The sequence below is a fragment of the Panthera pardus genome, unplaced genomic scaffold (assembly GCF_024362965.1).
Source record: "Panthera pardus isolate Hobbes unplaced genomic scaffold, ASM2436296v1 HiC_scaffold_5, whole genome shotgun sequence".
NCBI classification, from domain to species: Eukaryota; Metazoa; Chordata; class Mammalia; order Carnivora; family Felidae; genus Panthera; species Panthera pardus.
The window spans coordinates 3,861,242-3,884,882 of NW_026526980.1; the positions used below are offsets into that span (position 1 = coordinate 3,861,242).

The 23,641-nt window shown below is 45.3% G+C and overlaps 1 protein-coding gene across 1 annotated transcript in view; it reads right to left on the reverse strand.

The window, feature by feature from the left end:
- The window catches only part of GRIN2A (glutamate ionotropic receptor NMDA type subunit 2A), a 369,843-nt gene that overhangs the window by 60,989 nt on the left and 285,213 nt on the right, over positions 1 to 23,641 (reverse strand). Inside the window, 4 exon segments of the mRNA XM_019468560.2 lie at positions 1,431 to 1,556; positions 6,773 to 6,926; positions 7,036 to 7,204; positions 13,114 to 13,319. Of these exon segments, the coding sequence (XP_019324105.2) occupies positions 1,431 to 1,556; positions 6,773 to 6,926; positions 7,036 to 7,204; positions 13,114 to 13,319 (655 nt within the window).

Here is a 23,641-nt window from a genome sequence, read left to right on the forward strand (position 1 = left end):
GGGTCCTCAGCTCCAATGTCCTGTCTTCCGGAAGTTCTTCCCTGCTTGGCCATCTTATCTAAAGCAGTGCCCCCACCCGTCACCTCACTTTGTCTTTTACTCCCCTTCTCTTGACACTTATTACCATCTGTGACTATTAATGTTACGTGTTCATGTGTTATCTTCACAAGTAAATTCTCAGCTCCCCGGCAGGGGGAGGGGGGAAATCAGGAAGTCTCCGCCCACTTTATCATGTTGTCCCTCTGTGCTAGCACAGTGCCTGGGACATGGTACCTCCTCAATAAATGCTCGTCAGAGAAATGCATGAATTCACAAAACAGCACAAACTTTGATTCTATGAATGTAAATACAGACTCCACTGTGGTGCGATCACTCCCAGAAAACCCTCCCAGACCCCACTCTGTTGGAACCTCTGTACTGGTTACTTACGTTGCCCTTTTAGTGGAGGCTGGTGACTCTCCCATTTAAAACACAATTTATGATTATTTATGGCATTTTCACTATGTTAGCTTGACTGGAGATGATTCATGTAGTTACCACCACTCTTCAGTGGTTAAGAAGTGGGAGGATTTCAAGAAAACTAAGTTCCTAGCAGATTCCCATGACCTGCTGACTGTTTCCAATAGTGAATCTTCTGGATAAGAATATGTGGCAAGTTGAAGCACCCTGATTTTGAATGGCTGTATGCCTACTGTCTTCCACCAACCTAAGTCATTTTTCAGGAAAGGGATTTGGTCCAAGCAGCCTTCCCGAGGCCATCCACTTAGAACGTGCTGTGCACTGAGGAAGAGTCACTCAGAGTGATGTAATGTGTTTATGTCTCTAACATGAATATTGGTTTGCACAGGGGCCTCTTAATAAGTTATAGCCAATGAATGTCTCCCAGTGCGATTTTCTACCTACTGATGGCAGCTTTATCAAGTACAATGCACTAAGGTCAGGCACTATCAAGAGGAAAATGTAATTCTTTGGGGGAAAATACCACTTTATAACTATTTTTACTGTCAAATGAATTCAAGTGTGATTCAGTAGTCTGGAGAATGTTCTTAAACTAGTATCTATAAAAGCCACTTCCTCTGCCCGGACTGAAGTCGAGACTCAAAACAACCTGAACATTTCTTCTGACACAGATTTTAAATGTTAACTGCCAGAAAAAATTCTTCAAATCTGCTTTCTCAACAAATCGCCAGTGGTTTCCACCTAATGGCGACAGGCTGCCATAGGATAACACGATTAAAAGTGTTCCGTTTTGTTTGATCCCCTCTTTAGTTCAAGCAAATAACCTGTAGAGTGTACAGGGTTACCAGTAGCATTGGTGACCTGGCACCGTTCATGGAACCCAAGAGCAAGCCCACACAGGATGATGTGCTCTCCACCTGAAATCTTTGTCGAAAGTCAATGAAACAGGGTCAGTGTGAGGGAGGTCTCACCTTTCCCTTTGGCTAAGCTCCTGTTGTATCCAACGGGACTGAAGTACTCGAAGACGAAAACAGCTATGGCGGACACGATAAGCAGCATCACAAACATCATCACCCACACGGAGGCGCTGAACGGTTCTGCGGATGAACAGGCCAGAGGAGTAGAACATGGTCAGTTTGCGGATTCTCACAACCAGGGCCAGCGGGAAGCCCAGAGGTCCGTTGGCAGGCTCACCCCTCCCTCATGAGCATCTGATCATTCAAAAGAAGCTATGAATCCCTGTCGGTTCATACGTCTCCACCATTCTTCATGCTACAGAACATTTGAGGCATTTTACAAGACTGTACATAACAGGGTAAAAATAGAGAAGAGCATAGGACACCATCCAAATCGGGTCAAGGAAAGTAAAAACAAACGGGAAAAAGAATGCAAATAGAGAGTCCGTTGGGTCTGATATGATTATAGCATCATCCTGGGGACCAATGCTATGGCGAAGCAAGACCCGGCCCAAAGAGTCAATTCTAAGGCTTCTGCTGACCAGCATGGGTTTTATTCTTATTTTCACTTGTATTCTTACATGGTAGAGGGACAATGTGTGGGGAATTCCAGAAGGAAAGGGCACACTACAACCTGGTAGAAAAGGATCGTAAAATCAGGGGGCTGACAGCAATCAATATTGGAAGGTCAACGTCTGCCACCACTGCTCGGACTACCACACTCTCCTCTCTGCCGTCTGCTCCAGACAGATGAGATCTCTACAATTTTAAAATCTTGTTGATGCTGGAAATGGGCTTGAATGCATTTGAAAAGTCAACTGAGGATATCATATTCGCATGGTAATTGGGTGAAAAAAGCATTGCTCAAAGAAGAGAGACAATGAAGGAGTATTTGGAGAGATGGTAATTTCCCCTAAAAGTAGTTTACATCAGCTCATTTTCATATGGATGTCTCAGAAGGGCAGGCCAAGTCACAAGGTTCTAAATCTTAGAATGCTCTAGAAAGTTAAGAGATTTTATGTAAAATAAATTAACGCTTATATTCAGTCTGATTGAGGGTATGAAAATGGGCTGAATGGAGCCATTGTATTCACACAGGTCACAGATTTGCTAGAAAATCAACACAGACAAAAATTTTGGAAAATGAACATATCTCCACCTGAATGCATCATTGGGAAGAAACTGCCCTTGGGTACCAATAAAGTTATAATCCTTTTCATCACAAGCAAACATTTTCTTAGGGTAAAATATAAGAAGCCCAATAACACCCTGAATAGTAGGCATTTTATTATTTTTAAATTGTTTTTCTGATGAAGCTGGTAATAATCATAAAGAACTAGGCTGGTAGCAAGCCACCCTATCATTAAAGCCTGTGACACAGCTAGGGGTCATCATAAATTCCAGTTTAATGAGCTTACTATATAACAAGAAACTAATACGTCCGAAGCTTTAACTACATTGGATAATTTAAAAACTGGCAGGAATGTTTTGCAATGCAGTTTCCATGGTGCAAATATGTTAAAAAGGATCAGGTACCAGCACAGGCTACTTAGGTTAAATAACACATGGTGAGTTGGAAGAAATCAATGAGGTTGCCACCATGATATATCTTAGTTGAAATTAGCTTGGGTAATAACAATATTATATCCCTGAAATCATTGCAATTGGGTAATGAGGTGTGCCCAAAAGGGAGAAGAAATAAAGAAATAATTAGGAGATTAAACATACTCAATATTCAAGAGGAGAAATGGTGAACGAATTCTCCAAGCTGGGTATGTTAATGGCATGGTGCATCTGACGGGAGGAGGGTCACCATGATGAGTAAAAGAGCACAATCACGGAAAGCACTTGATGGTGTGTGATGTTTGCTGTGCACACACACACAGTACATCCCGTGGAAGCGCTATTTGATTCCGCGGGTAAAGCCAGAACCAGCAGTGGCAATGGCGGTAGCGGTGTGCTGTTCGTGGTCCTGAAAAAGGTGTCCTGGTTTCAAACATGCACGTTTATTCATCGGATAACTTCACTGCCACTGCAGGTGGCAGTAACATGATACAACATATTAGGGGCCATCCTTACTGAATACTTCACGCACATGGCTTCATTTGGCAGTTGATGCATCCTAATGCTGACACTAACTGTTCCAAAAATAAGGTGGAAGCCCGATCAAGCAACTGATCCCAGATGTTTCCCCACTTGGAAGCGACACCTGCCCCTTGGCTCATGAGCATGGCAGAGAGATAAAAGGATCCTGCTCTAGTGTTCTGGTTTTAAAAAAGTTTTTTTTTAATGTTTATTAAAAAAATTTTTTTTAAATGTTTGTTTATTTTTGAGACGGACAGAGACAGAGCATGAAGCTCTGTGAAGACACAGAAGCAGAAGCAGGCTCCAGGCTCTGAACTGTCAGCACAGAGCCCAACGTGGGGCTTGAACCCATAAACCGCGAGGTCATGACCTGAGCTGAAGTAGGCTGCTTAACCGACTGAGCCACCCAGGCGCCCCCAGTGTTCTGGTTTTGGTAAGTTAGGTGCCTATGAAGTGCCCTTAAGGATTGCTGTTAACACACCACCGCCACCACCACCACCACAACATAGAAAAGCACTGGAATAATGGTGAAGCACCATCTATAGTGTCTAAGGAATGACCCAGAAACATTTGGGATAGCTCCGGATTACATCCTTGACTGGATTAAAACAGATTCAACATTTGTCCGTGAAGGGGCTTCCATCTAGGAGGCTCCAGATCAGCATTTCTTTGGCTCAAACAATCCAACCTGCTTGGAAAGTCTTTGGAAGTAAATGAATGGAAATATTGCACCAGACGCCACCTCTGTCCTTGAAGAGTTGCTGGTTACGTTTGCACACGAAGCCTGGGAGGCTTTACCTGCAAGCGTTTCCGACGTGAGTTAATGGAGTTAGCGGAGAGAGGACAGGAAGTAATGAAGAGCAGTGCAATCAGATTTTGAATGTTTGGGCTCTTCCAGAAGACTGAGCCAGTGAATGGAAAAATGTAGCTTAGCATGGCTCATTATGACTTTCAAAACCTGCAGATAATGGCCGTAAATAAGGGGGTGCACAGTGAATCGAACAGGGATGTAATTTAGTGACTAGAAAACATATTAAGCCTACTGTGTAAAAACTGCTTTGAAAATAGTTTCCTCTGGCTGCAATTTATTTTACTTTATTTTTAAAGATACAGGAGGAAGAACAAGGGGGGTGCAGGTAAGGAGGCTTGGCTAAACTTAGCAAAATGCTTGACTTTTTATGGAAATGTTCAACTAATGCAGGTAAGATAAAAATCTAGGGGAAACTGGGTTGAGGTCAGATTTGATATCAGCAACCCATTTTTTTTTTTTTTTTTTTTTATGAGACAAGCCAGTTGTTGGCATTTTTTCTTCTCTGATTGAATTGGAAAAAAACGTTCTCTCACTATGGAGGTATGTCAACAACTTGTGAAAGGAAACACACGTCTTTCCATTCTTTCCATGAACTCACTTCCTCCAACCTTTTCTTAACCCCCAAGGCCAAAGAGCTCTGTTACAGAGTCTGCCAGGTAAATGGGAGATGGTGATAAGCAGTGGCTTGTGCATGAGGGTCTCCCGATCATCGTTAAGATTCTGCCCGTGTCGTCTCTATCGGGCGGCTGCATTTCTCCTGGTGTAGTGAGGCTCTGTTGTTAAGATATGGGTCCATTATCCATATCAGACAAAGGCACAAAAGGAACATAATGAGGTGTGTGTGTGTCAAGGTCCACGTTAGTCCAACAAAGGTTACGAGAATGGAAGCAAGGAGTGCAAAATCAAATCCAGGGAGTGGTAAGGATTTCAACAGCTTAAATGGATTATCAGAAACGAAAATGGCAAATCCATAGGTCTCTGTGAGTGAGGCGGCACCCAAAATCCTGTTAGTCAATGTTCCACTGAAGGGAACGAAACACGGACGGTTTCACTGGATGCGCCATGACATATAAAAGAAGATGGTGGACAAGTAAGACTACGGGCTTGGAGCCAGTGTCCACAGACTGGCTCTCATCTGCAAGTTTTAGGTCTCTACCAGACAAGGGTGTGTGTGTGTGTGTGTGTGTGTGTGTGTGTGTGTGTGTGTCTATCTGGAAAAATGTAACAAATTTCAGTGACTTTAATTAGTTCCCTCTGTCATGCAGTTTGCTTTTGGGGTCAATGTTCAATTTCACCTTCCCAAATCTGGGACAAACCCACTGATGGGGGTGCCAAGGAAAACGGAATTTAAATCCCACCATCTTCAAGATAGCTACTGTCAAAAACCGCTGATGGTAACCAGACACTCCACACAATACCATCCTTTAAAGAAAAAAAAAATAACACTTGGCTATGTCTCATGCAGTTTCTACACCTGTAGCCAGGCTACTTAATGCATAAATACTGACACTGCTAAGGAAAACAAGATAGAAAATAGAGATCTACCTTGCTCTAAAACAAACCAAAACCAAAACACAAACACAAATGACAAAAAAGCAAAACAAAACAAAACTTATGTCAAAACATACATTTATGGAATAGTTAAGAGTAAGGAATTTCCTCCCTTCCAAACCATTCAGCTTGAAGGACAGTCACATTTAAAATACGATTCCATTAATTTTCAATCAGTGTATGCTCTTCTGGCTACTTCTATTTTGTTTATCAGAGTGCTGGTATAAATCACGGCACGTTCATCATTATTTCACCCTTACAGCCAGTAAATAAACGGCTGTCACATCAGTGAGGGGTGGAAGATGGGAACGAGGATACCATATAAAGGCTTATGGGCTGATTTAAATGAACTACGGACAGAAGATTTATTTTTTAAATGTTTTCAAGGCTCTAAGACATATATCTACTAATCTACATTGCACACAATCAAGACCAGTATCTGAATACATGCTTGTATTTTCAGCCAATAGTTCCAAGTTAGAGATAAATGAAAGATGTTAATGGGGTGACAGGCGGGATGTGAATTGGGATCATTCAAATATGACACACTTTGGGGGCGCCTGGGTGGCTCAGCTGGTTGAGAGTCCGACTTCAGCTCAGGTCATGATCTCACAGTTCGTGGCTTTGCGCCCCGCGTCAGGCTCTGGGCTAACAGCTCAGAGCCTGGAGCCCTGCTTCAGGTTCTCTGTCTCCCTCTCTCTGCCCCTCCCCCACTCATGCTCTGTCTCTGTCTCTCCTCAAAAATAAACCTAAGGAAAAAAAAACACACCAAATACGACACACTCAGGAATGCACTGATATTGTTAAATGGAAGTGAGCAAGGTCCTCCTTGGTTCCATCCTTTGAGCCAACAAGACAAATACCTATAATTCCTCATAGGTAAATGGCAGCGACCATGGCGTTCACTTACCTAGAAAAGCAGAAGGTGAGACCGTGCCATTGCTTCTTGAAACCATGACGCTGATCCCCGTCTCCACGAAGGGCACAGAGAAGTCCACCACCTCAGAACGCTCCTCATTGATGGTGAGCGAGCCGACCGCCATGACCGCCCGTTGATAGACCACCTGCACACGAGGCAAAGGAGCACAGCGCCTTTAGTCCTCCTTCCCACCACCCCTGAGCACTGCGGGCCCCAGTCTGGATGACAGCCCTAGGGGGAGGAAGACCACTTACCTCACCGATCATTCCGTTCCACACGTTGTTAACTTTCTTGCCGTGCTTCCCGTTGGTCACCAGGTAGAGGTCATAGGTGAACTTCACAGTGCGGGAGAGCTTCTTCAGGATATCGATGCAGAACCCCTTGCAGCACTTTTTAACATTCATCCCCTCGTTAGTTGAATTGCTGTAGGAAAACACCGCGAGACCGCAGAATATCAGCGCCGGAAGATTTGTTGGCAGTCATTACCTATACGCTTCCACTATTTCCATGTGGGAAACAGAGGCTCAAAAATGGGGACGTGGCTTTTCCAAGGACATGTAGTAGTTTACAACAGCACAGGTAGAAGGTGTTCTTAAGGATGAGAGTAACCATGACAATGGCTAACTTTTATTGAGTGATGATTATTTGTACCATGTACCATGCTTTCTACTAATTGTTGGATTACCCTTCATGACATTTCTCTTAGGTAGTATTTATCTCCCCCATTACACTGATAAGAGTTACTGCCTCTTAATTCTTTTTTTTAATTTTTTAACCCTTAATTTTGAGAGAGATAGAAAGGGGGAGGGAGGGAGAGAGAGAGAGAGAGACAGAGAGAAAGAGAAACATAGCGTGAGCAGGGAAAGGGCAGAGAGGCATAGAGGGAGACACAGAATCCGAAGCAGCCTCCAGGCTCTGAGCTCTTAGCACAGAGCCTGACATGGGGCTCACACTCACACCCTGTGAGATCATGACCTGAGCTGAAGTCAAACACTTAACTGACTTATTCTTAAGTTTATAACACATACAACCTCTTTTGACTAGAGTTCAGTAACATGATCTAAGCCACACTATAAAAGCTTACAGGAAAAGAGAAGAAGGAAGACACAAAACTCTCAGTGGGAGGAGAGTTTTGCTTTATCCTACCACTGCAGATAGAGGTGTGCAACCAAAGAGAAGAAATAACAGTTGCCTTACGTAGGAAGGGCACTTTCCTTATTGAGGAAAACTTGGCTGAGAATCAGAAGACTTGGGGTCCACCTTGTGCCTGAGTCCACAGACTTAATGTGTCTTGATGGAGTCATCTGTCAAATGAGGGCTCGTTCATTTCATTTTCCCTCCCTCCCTACATAGCAGGAGTGTAAAAGGTGACATACTAAATAGCAGTGTCCTTGATCAGGAAAAAGCCCTGTTAAAATACACAGGGTACTGCTTTCTTAAAAGCTATCGTCAACTACCAAGGTGACATATGTTGCTTTGCACCAGCCACCTTGCTTTATTAACCTGGCAGAGTCATATTCAAAGGACACCCATACAAATCAGAAATGCTTTAAAAAGGAAGGAAACAGGGTTTTCCCAGTTAGACAGCTCGTGTAGGACGATGAACAGCTCTCTGGGCAATACACTTGGGCTACCTTGTGATGGGGCATCCCATTGGCTCAGCTGACTTATGCATGTCCTGAGATACATGCTCTGTCTGAATATTCTGTTGCTGACTCATCTACACAACAGACTGTTACCTAAGCACCACAGTGATGTTTGTGGAAATCCAACATCACAATAGGAAATCACTTCCATTTCCATATCATAGAAAAAAAAGTAGGTTACACAGTGATGTATACAGAACAGTCCTGGCTATATAAAAACAGATGAGCTTATAAACTATATCTGGATGGAAAAACAATGAAATATGAAGCAAAGCTATTTTTGAATGGCGAGAAATAACTTTTTCTCTTTTTCATATTTTTAGTCCCCCCCCCCCAATCAACTGCAGTGAGTATATACTACATATATAATCAGATATACACATACATCAAGCACCATTGATGTATATCTTTGTCCATGAACATGGGTTCTTTTGACAATGTGACTTTGAGTAATGGAAGCGGGTTGCAAAATGCCATAAACATGATAGAAATGTGTCCTAGGTACATTAAATCAATGGCATGTCCAAATAACGATTTCCTGCTGGGTATTAATCTGTGGCTCTTTGAAAAACATGGTCAGATCCAATTCTCTCTTTTTCTTCCTGGCCACCATGGGCCATGCATCAATGCTTCTTCTCTCCCTCTTCCCACCTGCGTCTCCTTCTCTCTCTTCCCCCTCTCTTCGTGTATCATAGGGTCTTCCTTCCCCTGGTCAGGACTCCTGGGAGAGTCTGGACAGGAGTTATGAATGCCCCAGGCTTAAGATTCAGGGTCACAGGCATACGGTGGTATTCTTTGGCATTGCTGGGAACCTTGGCCAGTTAATGAGTTAATTATCTCCCCTATGTCTCCTAATACTAGGTATATTTATAGATACCCATGGTCATTAATGCATTTTCACCCAACAAGCACCCACTGAGTACCTACTGTGTATAAGACATGGAATTAAACCCTAAGGACACAGGGTGAAAAAGACACATGCAGCAAATGCAACAGATGAATTTATCATGGGGATTCTGGAAACACAGACCCGCTTGTAAGTAGAAATTTTCAATTGGTTCCCATCACAGCCCTTGTATACGTGCGTGGGGTGGGGCGTGACTTAACTACACAGCCATCTAAGAAATGCGCCCACTGCAATCTTTCCCCATTCCCCACCCTCACCCAAAAGAAAGGATGACCCATAGAAGCCAATGTGGGGAAAGGGATCCAATAAGTGACCCAGCTCTCCAGTTCTGCAGTTTCCCAGTGTGGCGAGTGGACGGGATCACGGCCATGCAAGTCAGACGGAGCCATTTTTCAGGTCCTAGGTCTGCCCCTAACAACCAGGAAGATGCAGGTAAGCCTCCTCACTCATAAGCCTCAGTTTACGTACTTGCAAAGTGAAAAGGTGAGGGCTTACCTTGTGGGATAGTTGGGAAGATGAAAAGAAATATGCAAAGCACCTCTCAGGTAAGTGCTTAAGAATACATATCCTCTCTTCTTACCAACAATTTGACAGTTTGGGGGATTCACTGGCAGTATGGCCATTTTTCCCCAAAATATCAAGCCAGCTAATTTTTCCTCAATTCTCTCTTTATGCCCTAACACCCAACGAACAGATGAAAAGAAACGCTTGGTTTCTTAGCTCATTTCCTGTCACCTATGTTTTTAGAAGATTGATTTGTGTCCTCAAGACCCCACCATTTGCCAGAAGTGAGAGACAAACGCTTTACCCTGGGAGATTATCACCCAGAAAAAATATAATCATGTTACCTCACAGAATCCTTCTTAGAACCAACCGGCCTGCCTCAGAGATACTACCTTTAGGAAAGGCCATTGATCTGCTATGTGTTAATGTTGGGACGAACGGGTCCCAGTAATTGTCTATGGCTTTCGGACACTTCGATTTCATCTCGATGTTCAGTAAACTTGTCCTGTCGCCAAGTGGGAAAAGGGAAGCTGCAAGCTGCCACCTCCCACAGGAACCAAAAAGGTGAATTTTAACCTGTTAATCTGTTTATACTGTCCAGTAAAAAAACAAAAGTCAATTCTTTTAAAGAGAGTAATTTATTGGGGGGTTCGTTTTCTCCATATGAATGTGGCTCAGGACTCGGTGACCTACCGTTGTCAGCTCCAAGGCTTCTGATTTTACACTTGATCTTAGCCAAAAGGCCGAGAAGCGATTCCAAGGCTTCTGATTTTAAAGATTTGAAGCTCCTGTTATTGACTGTGGATCCCAAGAGGCCCTACTGGATTGGCCCTACTGAGACAAAGCAGGCATTGCTGTCATAAAGGGGGTGCCCTACTGAGGTTACAGTCTTGGCCTCACACCCAACACTCTGCCTTCTCCATCGGACCACGTTGTACTCCAGGAACACCTGTCCAAATCAAAACCTCCTGGGACAACGTTCCCACATTTACCCCTTCCATCTCCCCCCCGACCCCCTGCCAGCTCGTCACTCTCTAGCCCTGCACTGGGCTTCCTTCTGTTGCCCAAACTTGCCAATCTCTCTCCTCCCTTAGGGACTTTGCAGCTGCTATTCCCTGTACCTGGAAGGCTCCTTCCCGCCAGCCCCCCAGCTTTTCACACGTTCGTCATCCTTTTCTGGGTCATCTTGCATCTCACCTCACGTTACTCTCTTATCACACCGCCTTATTTATATCCTTCACCAGGCGTATCCTAACACGGATCTGTCCTTCCTTTCCGGGCTGAGTTGTGTTTGAGCTGTGTACACGCTATACCGTAAGATCCCGTCCTTTGTCGTCCCAGCTCAGCACAGCTCTATGCCTCACACACGAACTGTGCTTCAAGTATATCTATTTATTGACTAATCTATTCAGAATTTTGATAAAAAAAATTTTTTCCCTCCAAACCAGAATCTGCCTTCATAATACATTTAACAATCATATTAAAAAAAAAATCTTTGTCCCAAGCGCTGAGCTCTGGGGATTTGCACCTTGTGTAATGAAGGCTTCGGTCAGAATCTGCAGAGTGGGACAAAAAGTGTCCAGGTGCTCATCTGTTCGATCATTATCAACATTACTGTGCCATGTTTTGTGGGTCCCTGGCTGTACAAAGACTAAGAAGCCATGTTTCCTGTATTTAGGCAGCTTACCCTCCAGGGAGAAAGACAAACTATAAGCCATAAAATCGGGTGATAAAGAGATCGAGTGGTAGGGACTCCATGTTTGAGTTCCTTCAAATTCATGTGTTGAAACTCTCAACTCCAATGTGATGGGGTCAGGAGGTGGGGCCTTTGGGAGGTCATTAGGTCAGAGGGTGAGGGCCTCATGAATGGGATTAGCGTCCTTGGAAACAGACACAGGAGAACTTGGTTCTCTTCTGTCCGTTCTCCACCGTGTGATGCTACCGTGAGAGGATGGCCGTCTCAAACCAGAGGGCCCTGGTTGGACACCTTGATCGTGGACTCCAGCCTCCAGAATTATGAGAAGTGTCTGTGTTTAAGCCATGCACTCTGTGGTGACTGGTCACAGTGCCCTGAACAGACCAAGGTACAGAGACTCTCCAGGTTTCTTTGGAAGGAGGGGGAACAAACCCAACTTGGGGAGGGAGTGGTTAAGACTTAAAAGACACAGGAGAATTATCCAGATGAAAGGACACACTCAGAAAATACTCACAGAAATATTCCAATGGTAGGCCTTTTCCTTTTGGTGAAATCCCCCACAAGGGCCGTGTCTTTGTGTTTGCACCAGAAAACTATAACCAGGGCCTTAGACCTGGTCATGAAGCTTTATGCTTCACCAAAGGGCCTACATATTAGGGAGAAACTTAACCAGAAGCTCTCATAAAAATGGCCAGTTCTTCCTTTGATTGTTAATAAATGAGGAAACGGCCCAGAGGTGATGTGGGCTTGCTGTCGGTGAGCTGGGAAACTTCCAGAAGGTCAGTTCCACACTGATCACATCATAAGGTCATATGTGAGGGGTACAGCTGTATCATGACCTCCCCACAGAGAGAAGTTTTCAAAGTTTTTGAAAAGTTTGTGTCTGGGATATATACAAGAGATGGAAGGAAGCAGATGTGCAGGGCTGGAGGAGGGAACAGCCAGAAAAATTAAAACATAATTTTTGGGGGGCACCTGGGTGGCTCAGTCGGTTAAGCTTCCCACTTCGGCTCAGGTCATGATCTTGCGGCTCATGGGTTCAAGCCCCACCTCGGGCTCTGTGCTGACAGCTCGGAGCCTGGAGCCTGCTTTGGCTTCTGTGTCTCCCTCTCTCTGCCCCTCCTCTGCTCGCACTCTGTCTCTGTCTCTCTCTCAAAAATAAATAAACATGAAATTTTTTTTTAAGGAAAGACCAAAGGGGAGGATCAGTTTGGCAGAGAGGTTAAGGACTGGCAGTGAAGCAGGTGGACGGCGTCTGGGTCCTAGGTCCTCCATTTACTAGCTGGATGGCCCTGAACATGTTTCTTAATCTGCCCATAACTCAGTTTAAATCTCTAAGACAGGTAATACCACCTACCTGCAATTGCCGTTGCCGGAAGTAAGTGAATGCAGACCAGCTGGCATAAGTCCAGCTATTTACTGAAGTCTTTAAAAAATCTAATATCACAGGTTATGATGTACTATTATAATAAGCTATTGTGTATTAAATTTTACTACTATATTACAGATACCACTGTTGTCAATGACAGGCTGTGTTAAAGGACTGGGCACATCCAACCGACAGCATCCCCGGACTCACTTGATCTTGACGAACTTCCGACACGGCACAGTGTTCCTCACGCACGTCTCGGTCAGCGGGTCGATGTCTTCCACGATGACAAAGGGGGCCTCCTCCAGGGTGACGATGCTCAGATGATTGTCGTCCGGCTCGCAGTCTGAGAAGGACTTGTACCTCGGCCACACGGCGTGCCTGAGGCTCAGGCTCTGGTTCTCCCACTTGCCCACCTGCATCAGGAAGGCAAAGGCACACCTGTGATTTCTTGCAGCACCTTCTAGAAAGGCAAGTCCTTCCCCATAAGAGGTCTGGGACAAGAACCCTACCCATCCTGAGGGCTTTTCTGCTACATACTTCAATATACACTTTGGTGTCGATGCTAAGAAAAACAGACATAAAGGAGAAGAATCCTGGACGGCCCCCAGGCCTGCCTCTCCCAGGCTAATTAATATGGCGGTGGTACCCAAGCACTGAGATTGCTAGATCTCCCCAGGAGACTCCAAGGTTCTGGCAGATTTCGGGACCACTGGCGGCGGGAGAACAGCATGGACCTTTAGCATCAGAGAAATCTAGGCTTGCATTCCCACCTCTGCCATGTACCAGCTGCACAACCCTAGTTAAGCTCTGAGACATTGTGAACCTCTGTGTGTCACCTATAAATAGCACAACTCCACCTACTGTACAAGGATGTTGTGGCAATTAAACAAGACCGTCTGTGATGAGCAGGCAGCGCAGAGCCCGGCACGTAGTAGGGACTCCACACTTTTTCTTTGAGGTACAGGAGAGAGACAAGGACAGGGAGAAACTTTTAGAAGGTGCCAAGAGAAAGGGTGAGGAGACAGGGAGATGATGCGGGAGAGCTAGAAGGAAGGAGGACGGACAGGAAAGTCAACACAAGGAGGGCGAGCAGGAGAGGAAATGAAGGGCTTCATTTCAACCTCAGATATCGTTCTACTTAAGTTGCAAATTAAAGTGAACTGTTATTAATTTGGCCTGGAGAGGAGACTTTCAGCGCTTAGCACCAAGACCCGTCAAAACAGCACCGACCTGTTCCCTCTCTAAGCGGCAGCCAGCATGTTAGTGAAATCAAACTGAAGCCTGTATGTTTTGAACCTTAATTTTATTTGACAGCTTATTGGCATTATTCAGACATGCACCGGGAAGAAGCCGCTCCCGGTATCACGCTTTTTCCTTCTTCCTCTCGCTCCCACATGCAATTGCTTGACACCGTGGGTCACAGCTTCGTTTGTAATATCAACCTCAAGGAAACACCTTGTCTGAGATGCTAAGTGCCAAGTCCAGGCTTGTCTGCATTGACGTGACCTGCTCACCTCCCCTCCTGTAACCTGAGTGTCGCCAGAAACGAACTGCAGGCCCATAAACAGAATTCAAACACGTCGGACGCCGAAAGGGGTGACGGCGTGGAAGGAGATAAGGCAGACGGAGTGCCCTCAGATCGCCTCATCATTTGGACTGGAAAATGTTTGCTGCTTAGAGCACAATGTTCCATGCGGCCAATGGCAAAACTGTCCAGCTTCGGTGATACCTTCTGTTTTATGACAGTAGCATGAGCAGTACGGTAATCTGGGCAAACACACTTGTTCATCTGCCTGTGCTGCTATGTGTAACACAGGCTGGGGAGAATGTTGAGCCCATCACGTTCTTCATTCACTCAACACAGATTTATTGAGCACTGACTATGTCCTGGCACCAGCCAGGAAACAATGATGGATAAACCTATCAATTGGCTGTAGGGCAAAGACAGAACTAATACCAATACATAAGCAAATAGGAGATCTCCAAGATTTTTCTTTTGGGACAAGTTCCATCAATCCTTTCTTTCCACTTCTCTTGGAAAACGCAAACCTTCAAGAGCAGCTGAGTAGTTTAGTTGGTAAGAGAATGGCTTACTGCAGTCAAACAGAACTAAGTGTTGATCCCGGCTTCACCCATGAGCTGGCTCGCCTTAGGAAAGTCACTTAACCTCTCTGAGTTTTATCTGCAAAATGCAGATGGCACCAGGTTATGCCTTTCAGGACTGTGGGGAGCTCTGGATGAGCCAAAATGAACACGAAGCACTGAGCACAGAACTCAGCATGTAACGTACATGGTGGCTGCCATCACTTTTTTATTGTTGTAGTTAGCGTTCAAGACTTGGCTCAAATATCACCTAATCGGGAAGGGCATTCCTGCTCTCCCCAGTAACACAGAACTTTGCACCTCTCCACAGCAGCTCTTTCATGCCGTCTCATAAGGGTGTCACTTTTGAGCACTCATGTGTAGGCAGGAAATGTATCAATATTGCCAGTTACTCTGATCCCCATGAATCCTACAGGGTAAGGATTATTATTCCAACTTTACAGTTCAGAGAACTGAAGCACAGAGACGTTGTGTAACCTGCCCAAACTCAAGCAGCTGGGAAGCGAGGGAACCAGAACCCTACCATAGGGCTGTGTGAATCCAAACGTGTTTCTATTAAGTGATCCGTGGTAACCGTAGTATAGCTCCAAGACCCTTCCTTCCCAGCACAGACAGCCCCGGATGTCCCAAGAAACATAAATTAACGCAAAGACTGTTTAGCCAGCAGAATCTTTGGTGATGTCATTGACCACATCTTGTCCCCTACACCGTGGAGTCAGGCAAAGGTCCCCGCCCAAGGCTGACTGCTGGGGAGAGAAGTAGCGAAGGTTTCCTGGAGTGCAGTAACTCCCCAGATCTCCCTAAGTTAGTCTCTCCCTTCCCATGTCTACGTAAGCACCCACCAGTCAGCCAAGGAGGGTGGAAGCAGGTGGTGGTTGGAAAAACTTGATCAGGGCCGAAGCTGCTGTTTCCATGCTGCCCTACATCTTGAGAGCCCCCTCCTCCTCTGAGTCTGACAGGCTGCTCTGGTAGGCTCCCCAGATCCCCAAATCCTGGCCCCAGGATTCTATATACCACATAGGAGACAACAGAGTGCCTTCACTTTACCCTCCTATATGCATTTTCACAAGGGATTTGAACGGAGTCAGTCCAGTGTTTGTAGACGGGATTAACAGAGATTTTTTTCACTCCATAAGTATTTATGGAGTGGCCCTTCGGGTATCAAGCACTACACTAGACACCAAGGAGAATGTCAGGCATGCAGTGAAGTTTCTACTTGCATGGAATTTTTATGCTAATTGGGAAGACAGACATGAGTCAAATAATCACACAAAAACATACACCATACGAACTGGGAGGAAGAAAGAAAAATTGGGTCTAAGAGAGCAAATGGGGGGGGGAAGAAATCCCAAGGAGGGGTTCCTTGAGGAGGTGGCACTGAAGCCAAGATTGGAAGTCCAAGATGAGTGGTGGGGGGCTGGTTTTGGGGGAGCGAAGGAAGGAAGGGAAAGCACTCCACACACGCAGGGGCCAGATGATGCAAAGCCCTGCAGGTCCCCGTGAGGAGCTGAGATTTACCTCAAGAGTTCATCCAGTCTGTTCCCCAGGAGGGAAAAGATGAATGGAAGTCACTGGGGATATATGTCCCTCTGTAACCTGGATGAAGGTGGGAGTTCTATGACTCCTGAATTCATCCTTGTTTCCTTTTCTTTTTTTAGAATGTTTATTTATTTTTGAAAGACAGAGTGCAAGTAGGGGAGGGGCAGAGAGAGAGAGAGAGAGGGAGACACAGAATCCAAAGCAGGTTCCAAACTGTCAGCCCAGAGCCCGATGCGGGGCTCGAACCCACAAACCGTGAGATCATGAGCTGAGCTGAAGTCGGGAGCTTAACCGACTGAACCACCCAAGTGCCCCCATCCTTGTTTTCTTTTTCTTGATGGGAAATTTTAAACTTATGCAAAAGTGGACTAGGGTAATGAATCACCATCTTCCCGTTCTCTAGTGGCAATAATTACTAACTCATGGCCAATCTTGTTTCATTTATACTGCCACCCACTTCCCCTGTATTACACTGAAGGAACTCCCAGACATGGTAACATTTCATTCACAAATCCTTAATTCGATTTAAATATCCAATTTCTGTTTGCATAATACTATTATACCTCAATAAGCTATGTGTTTCTCTGATGAGATGACAATTTCCCAGGCTAGGAGGGATTTTAAAATACACACTGATGGATTTTGAGGATCACAGCTTCTAAACTCAGGGCCTGGCGAAAGGAGGGAGTTAATGGACAGCTGCTGATCGAATCAGTGAGCACCTGACCTGAATTCTTAAAAATGTCAGTGAGTCGGAAACTACTAGTAGACTGATCAGTGTGTGCACGTTCGCCTCAGCTATGGAATCTTGCACCCTCAGCAAAACACTGAGGTACCGAAACCTATATTCTCCCCTTCACTCACGCTTCACATCGACTTTAGCCCCCCAGACACAGAGCCACTGAGAGAGGCTGCTGAAAAGCCTCTGTGTATTACATTTTCCAGACACATCCAAGACCATCATGCCAATGCCAATTTAAAAGGGGCTCTGGCCACTCTCAAGTGTTCAACAGGACGTCAACAGTCAAAGGAATAAACCCTGAATTGAGAAGAACCTTCACTCACATCACCTATGCTTGCCTCAGTACCCACAGGCACTAAATGGGCACAGAATATGTATTCCGCACGTGCCCTTCTCTAACAGTCGTGTCCCAAACGGAAGGACCCCGTGTACCCTGAGGACAGTAGTGATCCAGCACTCTCCCGGCTCCCGTCTTTGTGCTGAGGGTGACTGTCCTGCTATTCTCTAAACTGGACCTTTTTCTTGATTCAGGGTCGTGCACACCCCACGTGGCGGAGTCCATAACTTTAGGTCAGCAGTCCTGCCTGACCTGGAGGAGTCCGTACATTTCCTGGCCGCGACAGTCCCCCTGGGGTAAGTTCTCAAGGCATCAGAGCAACTGAAGTGATACAGTCACCGTGGAAGCCATGGTCCTGTCTTTGGAGCCCAAAGGGGAAACGAAGTTCCACGAGGCCTTGCCAAACTTCCAGTTAGATCTACACACGATCGGGACAGGAAGTCACACTTCTGTGTGTCTGTGTTGGATACATCCACGTGGACGTGCACATACCGACCCATCAACTTCCCAGGGATCAGCCCCATCCCCACAGGGACTGTTCTTTTCTCTCCCTCACATGGCACAGAGGGAGAGGAGACAGAATAATGAATACCATGAGCCTCGGGGTCAGAGAGACAGGCTCAAATCCCTGTGACCCTGTGCAAGCCACAGCATCTTTCTGAACTTCAGTTCCCTCAACCACCAAATGAAAATATTTCAATTTCATTATGGTGCCTTGACGATTAGAGCGAGATGATGGTGGCAAACGTCTCTGGATCCACAGCAAGTTCTCCATATGTGGCTCTGTTATCGTTAACCCAACCTTTCTTAAGCCTCTCGTTGGGAAAACGGTGAGCCTCTGCAGCGGAAGCGCCAGCTGAGGAGGCAGAGACCCGACTTCCCTTGACAACATGCCCTTGACCTTTGATCTCATTGGGTCTCAGTCTCTTCCCCTGTGACAGAGATGGGGAGTGAGGGTGGACCCGATGATCTCTAAGGTCTTTTGGATCTAAAGCTCCATGCAAAGCACGGGAGAAGTTGCCCTCCCATCTCCCTCCTTATCGGGATCAGGGTGACAGAGAATTAGAAAGGGGTGAATGAAGGCTGTGCAGCTTGCAACTTGATGTTGAATTATGGAGAATTCTGAACAGTGGCCATGTCCCCGCAGAGGCCCAGTGACATGCCCAACTCTGAAGAAGACAGGATGGCTCGGAGAACCAAGCTGGAAGACAGAGAAGAAAGAACGAGGTCACCAGAGCCTTCTTGGTTGGGAGTTGTCTGCTGCACAGAAGCCAACGGTGCCCAAATCTGAAGCTTCGCTCAAAGCTGACTCTTGCTGGTTCTCTGCAGAGGGGCGTGGGTTCAAACTCTGACATGGCCAAGCCCCAGCTGTGGGAACGTGGACGATGATGATACAGCCAATCATTAACATTTATTGGGGGGTTTGATAAAGCCAATCATTAACATTTATTGGGGGTTTTACTATGTGTTTCTAAGCACAGTGCTGAGAATTTTCCATGCATTATCGGACTCGGTTCAGTTCTCAGAACAACTCCAGGAGGTGAGGAAGTATGATTGTCCTCATTGCTCGGTAGGTAAACTGAAGCTCAAAGAGACCTGTTTTGTGCAGGTCACAATGTAAATGACAAAGCAAGAACTGAAACTCTGTCGGTAAAACCCAGCGTGCTGCTTAATCTCTATGAAATTTGGTTTCTCTCTTTATTTTTATTTTTTTGAGAGAGAGAGAGCACAAGTGAGTGAGATAAAGAAAGAGAGACAGAGACAGAGACAGAGAGAGAAAGAGAGAGAGAGAGAGAGAGAAGCGGGGTCACCTGAAGCAAGGCTCATGTTTTACCTGAAGTGGGGCTCTAGCTCACCTGAGCTTTCTTTATATTTTAAAGGTAATTAATAGTGCCCTCCTTACAGACTGACTGTGAGGGTCACACAAGATGATAAAAATAAGACTTCCCGTTTCCACCAGTCTGGGGAGCTATACATATTAATTCGCGTAATTCTAAAAATAGACACATGAACAAGATGTTACTACTGTTATCTCTGGGTCATCGATGACGGGACCGAGGCACGGGCACAGGGTTTAAGCAGCTTGTTCAGTATCTACGGCTTGAGAGTGGGATAATCAGGATCTGAACCCAGGACTCACTTTTAAATCAGGGAAGAAATGCAACTAGAAATTTTTGCTGGAGAAAAAAAAAGAAAGAGAGAGAGAGAGAGAGAGAGAGAGAGAGAGAGAGAAAAGAAAAATTTGATAGTGGAGAAACCCAATAAACACCTCCTCAGCCAGATGATTAAGATAAGTATCAACAGGGGTGGGTCAGTTTGGTAGTAGGTCCCCTCGATACGACATGAGGGCAGTGCTGCCCCACCTCTGTGGTCTCTTCTTCCCAAGACACATAACTCAGTTCGATGATAAGAAAAATATCAGAAAAATCCCAGTGTAAGGACATCCTTAAAAATAGCTGACCGACACTCCTCAAAACTGTGGAGGTCATCAAAATACAAGGAAAGGCCGAGAAACCGCCACAGCCAAGAGGAGCCTGGGGAGACCTTGTGATTAAATATTATGGGGTGTCCTGGATGAGGTGAGGGGATGGAACAGGAAAAAAGACATTAGATAAAAACTAGGGAGGGGCACCTGGGTGGCTCAGTCCATTAAGTGTCTGCCTTTGGCTCAGGGCATGATCTTGCAGTTTTTGAGTTTGAGCCCTTCGTCGGGCTCTGTGCTGACAGCTCAGAGCCTGGAGCCTGTTACAGATTCTGTGTCCCCTCTCTCTCTGCCCCTCCCCTGCTCATGAGTGCGCACACGCTCTCTCTCTCTCTCTCTCTCAAAAATAAACTTAAAAAAAAGAATAGGCACATGGCCCTTACTTGGCAAATCAGTACACTTGGTGCCTGAGCCACAGTGATTGGCTCATGAATGTGCATGTGACCTAAGCTGAGCCAATGGGAGTTTTCCCTGGGACTTGTACTGGGATGATTAGCATAGGGTGGCGTGACAGAAGAACCTATCAGAGACTACAGAACTAAGAAATAGAGAAGACAGCAATAAAGTCTGGATGGCATTGCTTGAGCTCTTATAATAATAAAAGTTGACATTCACTGGGCACTTAGTATGTATTAGGCACTATTCTTAGCACTATTTTAATTCTCACAAACACTCTATATACAACAAATAGGCACAGGCAGGCAATTTTTTTAATCTCTATCATGAATTTTTTTTATAATTAAAAACAGTCCCAAACTCACCCAAATAGACTGTGTGGGAGGAGAAAAAGAATCTTTACCTTCAAAATAAACTGAATTTTGGTGATAAACCTTTGAGTGTTTTCTGCAAATATACTAAGCTTTTGAGGACAAAGAAAAATAATTGACCTCTGATGGAGAAAAGTGATTCTGTTAAAAGAACCATAAAGAGGGGAAATTAACTTTGTAATGATTTTTTTTATCCATTTTTATTAATAAAATTTAAATACAGTGCCTTTAGAAAGCTAATCTCTCTTCAGCTCTTAGAAAATGTTTTGTGAAAGGGCACCGATTACTTATCAAAATGTTCAGCTGCTATTTTCTCAGGGCAGAGACAATTTCATCTCCAAAAACTGTCATAAGTTAGCATTCACCCCTTCGTGTCTGGGTAAATTTGGAGAGATGTCACAGAGGCCACAAGTGGCTGGAAGAAATTAGGTGATGAAAAGATGTTTGTGGCTCTCCTTTCAAAGTGATATGTTTGATCTTATTTGATCTGTTCACGAAATGCTTACAAGAGACAATTAAAATCTCCTCATAACTGGTTTTCTGGGCTTCCAAGCCACCCCCTAAGAACATATCAAAATGCCAAAATCATACATCTACCTTTACTCAAATCCTTCCATGACTCATACTGCTTACACAATCAAATGCAGACTCCCCTTAACATTAATGGACCCTACAACAATCAATCAATCTCACCAATTTCCCTGCTCTCTGCTTTCTGTCCTTTTCCTCTCTCTCAGACACCCTAGACATACCCTCATGCTAGGACATTTGCATTTGCATGTATACCTCCAAACACCGATACACTCGCACCTACACACACTCATATATGTATACATATTCGGATATATATCAGTCTACCTAAACATCTACACATAAACCCAAAGACAAACCCACACCTATACATACACACACTCACACCTACCCAAATTCCCAATGCAGGCATATATACACTCATATCCACCCATACATGCACGACGACCCATATACACATACCCTGCACACACACGCACACCTCTACGCACCCGCAACAACGCATACACTTTTCCCTTCTCATAAACACTCCCCGATCGACACCTACTTTCCTGCCTTTGCCTGCACTGTTTCCTCTACCTGAAATCCCTCCTCTTGTCACCTCTACAGATTGAAATCCTGCCCATGCTTTCCAGCTCTTGCATGGAGCCTAATCCTCCAGCTGGAATGCCTTTCTGCATTTCCTGTGCCTTTGGAACATCCCCTCCGGCCCTTGAATGCTCTCACTTCTTCATGCGTGGCTCGGTAGGTGCATCTGGGGCTTTACTGCTGTATACTCTTCCAGGCACCGCAGGAGGCTCTGGGACCACAACAGTGAACAGGGCAGGCCCGGCCCCCATCCCCAGAGTTGCCAATCTGGCTGGAGAAGAGGAGTCAAAGCTCAATGGCAACAAAGGGAGATAATGGTCACGCTGGGAGTGAGCACAGGATGCTACCGAAGACACAGCTTCCTGCTCTGGAAGGGAACCAAAAAATGCTTCCAACAGGAAGTGACTTCCAACTCTGAGCCAGACCAGCAGGACCGGTAGGTGGCTTGTGAAGGGGTTCCGTCTTTATCCTCAGGGCGAGTGAAGTGTGTGGAGGGGTGGGGGCAGGGATTCTTGAATACTTTTAATCAGGGGAGGGATAAAATCGGTCTGATGTATTAGAACACTTCTTCCCAACGCAGTGCAGAGAAACGGTTTGGGGCTCAAAGTTTCTGGATGCAGATGGGCTGGGAGGCAGCTGCATTGATCTGGGACACAGGACCCCCTGGTGAGGCCAGAATGAACTTGAGATCTGCAGGGGGAACAACCAACACAACTTAGAGACTGACTGAATGGCTGGGGGCGGGAGCTGAGACCCAGGTTGTCTTGACTGGTAATTCTGTTCAACAGTCCGTCCTGGCCCAGCTTCTACAACCACACAACCCACTTCGGCCGCAGCGCAGGGCTCACCCCCCAGCCAGTTCAATAAATATTTGCTGAATGGAACTCGATTCAGACTGTAGCATACTGTCCTTTTTCACTTAGAATTCAAAGTTAAAAGAGGAGAGTAGCCTGTTTACCCAGCTCCTCTCCTTGGAGACAAGACAATAGGGATTGCTAAATTAAAAATCAGAGAGGAAATTTATTAAAACCGACAATGGAAGCAGAGTTCACACTGCCTCTGCTCCAGGTTGACCGGCCCTGCTTAGCTCATTTCATAACCAAAGGGCAAACAGGCCTTAAAACAAACACTTGGCGTGTGCGAAACATCGCAACACATTTCACTCCAGATAATAAGCAGTGATTTACTCCCAAGCTGGAGAAAACATGAGTAATTAACTCTTCAGGAAGATGAATTTAAGGAGAAAAACAAAACAAACAGGAGGCCAATTTCTCTCCACCTGAAATATAAAGTCTTCCAAAGGACATGAGATAAATGGCCGTGAAGGGAATTTAAAATGATTTAATGTCCATACTTAGCATAAACAGCATCATCGATTAGCATCACTTCTTGCCTCGGCATGCAAATCTAACACAAAAACAAGCTGATGGCAGCTTTACACACGAGTAATTTTGTGTCTTGGGCTGATGCTTGAAAGCAAAAGCGGATCTGAATTCGACTGATCTGGAAGCCACAATAAGGGTGTCTGAGTCACGACCGTGGCCTGATAGGAAGTTGAAATGTGTTCTACCTGGAGTACATCACAGTTGAGCTCAGTGATTTTTGTTTTAAACCAAGACCCAATCTAAAGCTCATCCCAGATGGTT